The 10,625-nt window shown below is 41.7% G+C and overlaps 1 protein-coding gene across 1 annotated transcript; it reads left to right on the top strand.

Moving 5' to 3' along the window:
* Positions 1–395: 395 nt before the first annotated feature.
* Positions 396–6,546, top strand: LOC6586390 (protein rhomboid). The gene is made up of 4 exons (XM_002011968.4): positions 396–858; positions 3,125–3,655; positions 4,528–4,945; positions 5,059–6,546. Exons 2-4 carry the CDS (start codon positions 3,200–3,202, stop codon positions 5,379–5,381), a joined length of 1,197 nt encoding a protein of 398 aa, XP_002012004.1. The 5' UTR covers positions 396–858; positions 3,125–3,199; the 3' UTR covers positions 5,382–6,546.
* The last annotated feature ends 4,079 nt before the right edge of the window (positions 6,547–10,625 follow it).

The raw sequence follows: 10,625 nt of genomic DNA, 5'->3' as shown, positions 1-10,625 counted from the left end.
GCAGACGGCAAGAATGTGGCTACTCTTATACTCTTATACGCTCGCAACGGGACAGAAAAACGAAAACACAACACGCAACATGTTTGAAGCGACTTCGAATCGATCGCTCTCTCAGTCTCCCTCTCTCTCTCTCTCTCTCTTTCTCTTTACCAGGTCAGCTTTGGGCAAGTATAAGAAAATTATCAAATTCAAATGCATGTATGTATAGAAGCAAAGACCTTTTGCAGTTTCGAAGCAAATGCAGCGGTTGCAAGTTGCAGCCGGCTTGGTTCGACGTGTTGTGCCACTCTCTCTCTTGCTCTCTGGGCTCACCTGCTTGTTCGATGGCAACCCACCCCCAAGTGCATAGAGCCGCATGCGAGAAGTTGCGCGGCCAGCTATTTAAAGAACGAACTTGCTTGGAGCTGCTTTAGTTGCGTGCGAGACGCGAATGCGAGAGCATCGTAAAGAGAATAAGGAATAATAAAGATTCAATTGAATTGCGTGAGACTCGAATTCAGTTAACGGCTAACGGAACGATAAACAACATATAAAAATTCGAGATAGAAAAATCAAATGAAATACATAAAGTGTGTGTTGAGTGCGAAAGAAAAGAAAAGCAATAATAAATATTTCGCTCTGCGCTCAAAATGAATTTTATGAGCATTAAAACAAAGTTCAAAATTTTCAAGCAGCAACAAAAACAAAGTGAACAACTTCAACAACAACAAAAATACTCGAACTAACTGAAGCAGCAATTGGATTAAAGGCGCGCCCCCTTCTGACGCATTTTGGATAAACAAGCGATACAAAAAAAAATAAATAAAAAGAAATATACAAACATTTATGAAAAATATATAGCAAATACACTAAATAAAGGTAAGAAGAAGACAGCCAAGTTTGACCTTAATGACAAAAATTGCAATAGAAATTGTCGCAGACAAGAAAAAAAGGGGGAGAAAGACTATGTGAGTGTGACAGAGACAGGCATAAAAAAACAGAAATAAGTGCAGCGTGCAACAACGCGTAATGAGTTTGTTCAACTCAACAGTTGTTGCAAGTCGCGTTTCATTTTTTATTTTTTTTTTTGTTTCTGCTGCTGTTGTTGTTGCTTAGGGGTGGCAGCAAGGTGCAAGTGTAGCAAAAAAAATGCAAACATGGCAAGCGAGAGAGCCAGCGAGCGAAAGGGTCATGTGAAACAATGCGACGGCAACGGCGGCAATTGGCGTTTGACCAGCGTCGAGTTTGCGTTAATTTCATTTCATACGCAACTTGTCTCATGTCTGCTGTCTGCTGTTAATTGGCAAACGTGCAACACGCGAGCAGCAGAAGCGGCAGCGGCAGCAGCAGCCACAATTGCGAATTTTTCATGCTGTTTGCTTATTTGGTGCAACTTGCGCAAAAATCAACACAAAAAAAGAAATAAAATTAATTAATTAACTTATTAATAAGCAGCGGCTGCGATTTTGTGCCATATTGAAATGCCACACACATATACATATACACACAGAGAGACACAGAAAGGCAAACAACAAATAACGGCCCCCGCTGGCTGCTAGGCAACCAAGCAAGACAACAACAAACATGCACAGTTAGAAGTGCGCTGCGAGCTTCGATTCGCTCCCACACACTCACACACACACAAGCATAATTGCAATAACTACTAAAATATGCGAGTGAGCGAGCGCAACTTCAAGACAAACCAAGGTTTATGTGTGCCTGTGTGGGTGCGAGAGGAAGTGAGCGCAGCTTTAGTATATGTGTGTGTGTGAGTGTGTGTATTGTGCAACCGTTAAATTTAAAAGTTTGTTTTTTTCGCCTATTGTTGAGCGACTTATAAAAATGAAACAACAACAATGCAGAATATAAGTCAATTTAGGCGTGCAAATGTGAATAAAGCAAGATTCATTTAATTTCTATTTCATTTTCATTTTCAATTTGTTTTGATTTCTAATTTCCTCTTTTTCTTCTGCCTTTTGTGCAACCCACAAAAATGTCATTAGCGTTTGTTCGTAATTGAAACGAATGCGATTAACATAATTTGTTTTAACCAAAAAATTGACAACAATTTCGTTTTATTAGCTGATTGGCTGGCCCATTAGCCAGATGGCCTTCCCATTGTCGTTATTGTTGTTGCAACCAAATATTAAAAGCCATTTGGTTATGTCTTAAATGCAACACACTTTAAGGCATTTAAGTTGGAATTATATAAGCAGTTTACAGTGGAATCTCGCTGGAGCGAACGGGCAACTAAGATACTTATAAAGAGTTGATAGGCTTTTGCTTTGCTTACTTAGTGTTCATTACGCGAGTGCTCACTGTAAGTAGAAATAGTTTAGTTCTAAGCAGCAATTTCAACACCGAACTCCCTTTTAGTGTGCCACACACTCAAGCCCCCAAGTGAAGTTCCATTTGTGGAGTGGAGTGTGGAGAGTGGAGAGTGACGTCGCCTTCAACTAGTTTCTCGACGTGCGCGCCTTTGGCTAATTTTAGTTGCCAACCCGCCCTTAACGGCGGAGGCGTGGGAGGACGACGCGCGCCAGGCAAGAGCAAGACCATCAAATTTTATGGGCCTCCGAGGCCGGAGATGTTACTGCTGACCCACATCCAAACAAACATACAGACACTCGAAGCGGGGGCGGGGCGGGAGAGGTAGCTGCAAGCGGAAGCAGACGGCCGAGCAGGAGACGGGAGACGGCGGAGGGGGGTCTACGAATGGGGAGTCTAGGAATGCAAGTTTCCAAGTTCTCGACAATAAACAATTCGCTGGCAGAAAGAAATTTTCAAGTTGTGTAATTGTTGTTGTTCCCGATGCTCTGTAAATCACCTTGATAAAGGCATATCGGTTTGAAAAGCAAGAATAGAAAGTGAAATTTAAATTTATACATATACATATATACAAATATCTAACAAATAAAATTTAGGGCTACAATTTTATCAATTTGGAATAGAAAATAGAATTCCCAGTCAAGCGACCCTATCTGTAATCCTGCTTTACAGCGAATGATGCTGTCGTTGCCTGGCTGTAAATTTATTTACTTCGGCTTCTGTTTTATGAATAATTTATGTACTTAATTGATTTTTTTGTTTATTGTCCGCTACACTTAATTAATTATAAACTTTTATTCCCGTTCATTTCTTTCAGAAGAACAAGAAAAACAAGCAGAGAAAAGACTTTTGTAAAGCGCATAAAACAGAGAGGGAAAAAAGTAAATAAAAAATGGAAGCCACAACAAACAGCACAGAAAGCCACACGAAGCTGCAGCTGGATGAGGAGGAAGAGGGTGGGCAACAGCAGCAGCAGCTGGAGGCGCCACAAACAGCGACGGCGACAACGGCAACAGCGGCGACCATCATTGACATTCCAGCAGCCGTCTCCTTTGCCTCCTCGCACAGTTCCTTTGCCTGCTCCTCCTACGACACGGACTGCAGCACGGCGAGCAGCACTTGCTGCACCCGCCAGGGCGAGCACATTTACATGCAGCACAAGCTGCCAGCAACAACAGCAACATGCACATCAGCAGCAGCGGCGGCAGCATCCACAACAGCAGCAGCAGCAGCTAACACAGCTACAACATGCAACATGCCACCGATGGAAACGGATGAACTGATGATGCTCAAATTCGAGCATCGCAAACATTGGCCGTGGTTCATTCTGATGATCTCCGTCATTGAGGTGAGTAGAAGACATTGGTGGAGGGAGGGAGAAAGGGAAACTGAGAGAGGGATTGCAACATTCCACTCAGTGTTCCATTCCACGATGTGCTGGAAACGTTTCCATTTCCTTATTGAATTGACACACAGTTGGAACTACTACTAGTTCACAGTTCCAGCTCTAGGATTTCATTTCCGTTTGTCCACTCGTTTCTGAAGTGTCTGAAACCCTCTCACAGATAATGGTCATAGTTCTTGTTGTTGTTGCCTTAGTTGATAATTTATTATTATTATTGAATCAAAGAACCGCAAAATGCAATAAAAATTCGCTGAAGAACTTTACAAATTCTCAACTTCTAACTAAAAGCGATAAAATTTTGCTGCTTTCTTTTGCGCATTCTTACACACACACACACACAGCGCGCACACACTCACACACAGACACGTCTCTGGCTGCCTGCCTGGCGCCCCCAAAATCGATTGTAAACAAGCTACAACAACAACAACCACAGCAACAGCCAAACGGAACAATCATAAAAACTAAACGAAGAAACAGACACAGCAAGTGCGAGCGAGCTAGGCTGCTGTCGAGACAGCGTGTTAGAGCGAGCGCGCGCTCATATTACAGCGCAAGCCAAAATAAAGTTGGCAGGACTTGGCAGCACTTCTCTTCTCTTCTATTTAGGCTTTGCTATGGCTGTGTGCGTGTGAGTGTGTTCGTGTGTCTATGTGGGACACAAGGCGAAGTTTGACGTCGCGTGCTGCGACAGCAGCAGCAAAAACAACAACAACATAAATCAAAGCAACCCCAATTCCAATTCGAATTCCAACTCCAACTCAACTCCAACTCCAACTCAACTAATTCGCTCTTCTATTTTTGGTGCCTTTTTGCAGATTGCAATCTTCGCCTATGACCGCTACACAATGCCCGCCCAGAGCTTCGGCCAGCCGGTGCCCATACCGAGCGACTCGGTGCTCGTCTATCGACCCGATCGCCGCCTCGAAGTCTGGCGGTTCTTCAGCTACATGTTCCTGCACGCGAACTGGTTCCACTTGGGCTTCAACATCATCATCCAACTATTCTTCGGAGTGCCCCTGGAGGTGATGCACGGCACGGCCCGCATCGGCGTCATCTACTTGGCCGGCGTCTTCGCCGGCTCGCTGGGCACCAGCGTCGTCGACTCCGAGGTGTTCCTGGTGGGCGCCAGCGGCGGTGTCTATGCCTTGCTGGCAGCACATTTGGCCAACATCACGCTCAACTATGCGCACATGAAGTCCGCATCCACGCAGCTGGGCTCCGTGGTCATCTTTGGTGAGTAGCAAACGACTCTCTATCTCTATCTCTCTCTGCCTCTCTCTCTCTCCCTCTCTTGAGAAACTTTTACTAACTGAAGAATACCCCTTGCTCTCTTTCTCTCTCTGCAGTCTCTTGTGATCTGGGCTATGCTTTGTATACGCAATATTTTGATGGCGCTGCCACGCCCGCCTTCGCCAAGGGTCCCCAGGTCTCGTATATAGCGCATCTGACCGGCGCCCTGGCTGGCCTGACCATTGGCTTTCTGGTGCTCAAGAACTTCGGGCATCGGGAGTACGAGCAGTTGATTTGGTGGCTGGCACTGGGTGTTTACTGTGCCTTCACCGTCTTCGCGATTGCCTTCAACCTGATCAACACTGTGACGGCGCAGCTGATGGAGGAGCAGGGCGAGGTGATCACACAACATTTGCTGCACGACTTGGGCGTGTCCTAAGCAGCTAGCGAAACACAAGATATATAGTATATATACATCGAAAATATATATATTAATATATAACCAGGAGAGAAACATAGACATAGACAAAAAAGAAAAACAAAACAAAAACAAAGTTAGTAAAATTTTGATTTTAGTTTTAAACTGAAATTCAAAATTCGTTCGGCTTCACTTTTCCGTTCCGTTCCGTTGCGTTGCGTTACGAGTTTCGTTTTCCAACATTTCACGCAGAACAGCCGAAAAGCAGAACAGAACAGCAAAACAACAAACAAAAATGAAAAATGAAAGAACAAACACACTCAAAGAACGGGCCGAAACGTGTAAACAAATGTTGTGATAGAACCAAAGACTGAATTTATTTTGCGTGTAAAGAAAAAAAAAAACAAGAGATAAACCCCAACCTCAAACAAAAAATGAGAAACAAAAGGAAAAACCCCCCACTAAAGCGGGAAAACTATAACTAAACGCCGCTAGCTATGATTTCCTATAAAAGAAATGTTTATAATTTCGCTCACTTATTTATTTATTTGTCTGCTGTCTTAACTTATTAATAGGAATTTCGCATCAGAAACTCTTTGTTTATATTTATAGAACATTTAATTTATTTATATACAGAAAACAAAATAAAACTCTAGATATATAGCTATGCCTAATTAGCCTATAACAAATTGGAATTGTAAATATTATTAAGTCGCACACTAGTCACAAGAAAAAAGAGGAAGAGAAAACCACAGCAAACAACAATTAAAAAAAAATTAAAAATAAAATTTCAAAATTTAAACACAAATATTTATTAATGCAAAACGAAAAAAAAAGCCAAAGAAAATATTAAACAAAATAAAATGTAATACAATATGCAAGCATTTTCCTTACTAAAAATCAAATTGAAATTGAAATTCAAATTCACGTTAGTTACATCTTGACATGTTGACCGACAAATACCATATACATATATACACATATATACATATATTCACAAATCAAATCAAGAGTTAATCTAGCGTAAAACTCAGCAAAGCGTAAGCCAAAAAAGAGTCCAAAAACCCTATCTAACCCCCAACCCGCCCCATGTAAAAGCTAAGCTAAAGTAAATAGTTGTGACCACGCCCATTACAAACTGTAACAGCCCCCAAAATCTACATATATACATATAAATTTATGTATATATACAACTGTACACATGTTTGTGTCGAAAAAAACAAGACAAAAAAAAATAGCAATGAAAAAATGGAAATAAAAAAAATAAAATAAAATAAAATTTAAACAAAATAAATGTCTAAATTAATAACGAAATTTAAAAGCAATTTTTGCGTTTCGGACTGGGAAAGCTTATTTAACAGCATTTTACATCCTGTATATTATCTATGATATAATACTATTAATCTGGTTTCTTTGAACTATGAGATAATGCTGGAATGGAACTTCCAGGCAAACTAGTTCATATGGACTCTACGAACCAGCGACATGTCAAATTAGAAAATAGAAGACATAATATAACAATATCAAAAAATAGATCAGACTTGAGTTAAACGGATCCTTGCACTTCCTAACTCTGAGTAGCTCTAGACAGCACTACTGCTATGTAGCATTTCCGTTAGGCTCTCTCCAACTGCAACAGCCACAAGACAGTGAAGAAGCAACTTTGTTGTTGGTCTTTGCGTGATTTGAGCCTCGATTTGTTAGCATTAGAGCTGTGAAAATATTGCCTCCCCTTATTTTTTGCAAAACACTCGATCGCCACTTGGTTTGCCCTCTGACGATCGTTGATCTTTTGATACCCACTTGAGATGGACCACAGCCACCGGGCAGCTTCCTCAGTTGAGCCACTCGAGAGCGAGAACGGCTGCGCCTTGCGCTGCCAACATTTTGGGGCAGGTGGCCCAAGAGGCTGGCGCTGAGACTGGGCATTGGAGCTGAAGCTGAAGCTGGAGCTGGAGCTTTAGCTGCCCGCTGACTCGACCAGATGCAACGCAACGCAACGCGACGCAAACGTTGCGCCTCGACTGGCGGCGTTGATTGAGTTGCACCTGCCATTCGCAGAAACAAGCCCAACGACTTCTGCCAGGGACACGCAGACGAAGCATGAGCGAGAGCGGGAGCGGCAAGGGGGCGGGCTCTACTCTGATGACCGTCGCGACGCCCGTTGCTCGCGTTATTTATGTGGATTTTTGGCTTAACTCAAGTCAACTCGAGTCGGCTTCGCCTTCGCCTTCGCCTTGAGCCTGGCGGCTGGCGGCTGCCGTTGACATTTGCCTGAATTTCAATTTGATGTCAGCTTCTGTCTGCGCCCGCTGCACATAAATCTCAGCTGTTTGTACACTCAGAGAAAGCTCGAGTAACTAGACTTGAGTAAAACTCCGGTTTGATGCAACATTGATCTAAATTAGAGTCGAATATGGTGTATCCACACTGCTTTAAGTAAATATGTGTTTACGTGCTTTTTTCCCTCACTGTACAATGATGGAGGCTGTAGCAGGGGATGCACAAGTCACATGAAGAGACAGCTACATCATCCTGACCAACCCCCAAAGCTGTTCTGGGCGTTTGCCGCTTGCTTGGACGATTCGCAAACGACAATCCGAAAATGACAATGACCCCAAATCCCAAAGCTCTAAGTGTGTGTGTGTGTGTGTTTGGATTATATAATTGGCAATGATACGATGCAAATGCAGTTATAATTACCAGATGCAATCAAGTGTCCCTGATTATGGATACTAACCAGCTGGCCGAGAATGGTTATCAGAATCATTTGGAGCTCCTTTGATTATGCAGACTGAATAATTTCGGAATATTTAATTAATATTCAGTCATATAACATAATGAAAATAATAATATGCATATATGCATAAAACTTTCATTGTAAGCGAACCAACTCGGTTTAACCAAGCTTCACATTTCATTTTTGATGCAGTTTAATTCGTATATTTAGTCAATTCTTAAATCATAAATTATAAATTGCTGTTGCTTGTTAAACATGTTTATTTTTTATGGACTTACCCACAAATTGATGTTAGTACCAGCAGGCGGATATCACGTTGTACACTGAAAGAAACAAATGCAAAAGTAGGTTATTATCAAAAAAATGGCAAACAGAAAATATAAAGGCGGGAAAGGGGCAGTGAGAGAGAAAATGAAAATTGAGAATCGCATAGAAGGGCACTTCTTCAATATATGTATTACATGGCATGTAAATAGATAAACGATGAGAGTAGCAAAAGAAATTCGGTTCACATTTTTGCAGTATTCAAAGTAAAATCAGTTCGGTGTGATCTGCCAAACTGTACGCACGTGTGAGCGCTCCGCGATAGCGAAATTCTTATCTTTCACTTTCGACTTAAAACAAAAACAAAATTAAGAGAACAGTTAGTCTGGCTGGCGCCGCTATGTCGCCAACACAGAGCAGAAAAGTTCCAAAAACGGACACTGGTCAACGGCAGAGCAACAACAACTATTATCAACCGTTACAAGCGCTGGATGACGAAACTGATAACGACAACTGTGAGGAAGTAATTGTCAACAAAACCAAAACTCACATTCCTCCTATTACGGTACTTAAAACTACTGCTGAACAACTGCATGGTATTTGCAAATTACTAAATGTCAAAGACTACTCAATTAGAAAAATTTCTATTGGAGTTAAATTACACTGCGAAGAAGAGGTGGATTTTGCCAATGTCTGCACCCACCTGCAAAACTCTAAAAATGAGTTTTTCTCCTTTGCAAAAAAACACAATAAACCATACAAAGCGGTGCTTACGGGACTTGATGACACTCCGGCTGATGTGGTTAGGAACAAGCTTACACAAATGGGACTTCAATGTACAGATGTCAAGTTTATTCAAAGGAAACGAGCCAACAATAGTAATTTCTCGCTGTATGTAGTTTACTTTGTCAACAAATCAACAAGTCTAAACGAGCTGAAGAAAAACTACTCTGTCATTGACCATATCAGAGTCAAATGGGACTACCAAAGACGCAGACCAAACACCGTGACTCAGTGCTATAACTGCCAGATGTTTGGGCACGGATCTTCCTATTGTAGTGTAAAACCATACTGTATGAATTGCGCAGGAAACCATAAAACTATTGAGTGTTCAGAAAAGTTACCTGTTAAGTGTGCAAATTGTCACGGCTCTCATAAGTCTAATTCAGTGGAGTGCCCAGGCAGAATAAATTATATAAAGTCAAGGGATAGGGGCGTCACCAAAGCACGGGTAGTCAGAACACCATTACAGTCTCCACAGTTAAACTGCGTAAAAAACCTTCCCAACTCTTAATGGACAGATATCTGAACCATTAAAGACAACCTGGGCCAGGCAACCAGAGTTAAGCAGTGATCTCTTTTCGCTAGACGAGCTAAAAAGTCTTACTTTTGAGCTCATTAGTAATCTCAGAAATTGTAAATCCAAGACTGATCAGTTTGAGGTAATAACCTCACTTGCCTTCAAATTTCTTTCTTAATGTTAGACAAAGTAAAGATCATTGCGTGGAATGCCAGGGGCATTCAAAACAAAAAAAGAAGAATTTTGTCACTTCCTGTTCAACAACGACATTGACATCTGCCTTGTATCTGAAACCTGGTTAAAAAATAGTATTTTCCTCAAGATTCGTAATTATAGCTGTTACAGAAACGACCGTACGACTAGTAGAGGAGGAGGGGTAGCAATCTTTATTAAAAAAATATCCGCCACTCTTTGCTACCTCTCCCAAATACTAAAATTATTGAAACAATTGGCGTAAAAATCTTCATTAGTGATGGCACTGAGACGTCCATTTACTCATGCTATTTCCCAGGGGGGCCACGAAAATTCCTCGAAAAAACAGCTTTTTCAGGCCGATTTACATAAGTTGTGTAGTGCAAATGGAACATTTATTCTGGGAGGGGATTTTAATTGCAGACATCAGTCGTGGGGATGCTCTAGAGCGAACTCGTGGGGTAATCTACTCAAATCTAAGGTAGACTGCAGGAACTTTTATCTAATGCATCCCTCTGAACATACATATTACCCTGCAGGAAGTCACGGGCAACCCTCAACTTTAGATTTTTTCCTTACTAATCGTCCTGGTTATCTAGCTAGCCCACGTGTGCTACACACATTAAACTCTGATCACCTTCCAGTGCTGCTTGAGGTATCTGTCAATTCTGCCATTACCGCAAACTACTTTTACTTCGATGTGAAAAGAGCAAACTGGGTAAGATTCGCCCGTTTTGTCAAAAATTCGCTTCCACCCCTAAACTCCAAC

This window comes from Drosophila mojavensis, unplaced genomic scaffold (assembly GCF_018153725.1).
Source record: "Drosophila mojavensis isolate 15081-1352.22 unplaced genomic scaffold, ASM1815372v1 contig_74, whole genome shotgun sequence".
Lineage (NCBI taxonomy): Eukaryota > Metazoa > Arthropoda > Insecta > Diptera > Drosophilidae > Drosophila > Drosophila mojavensis.
This window is presented reverse-complemented; position numbering and strand designations above follow the sequence as displayed.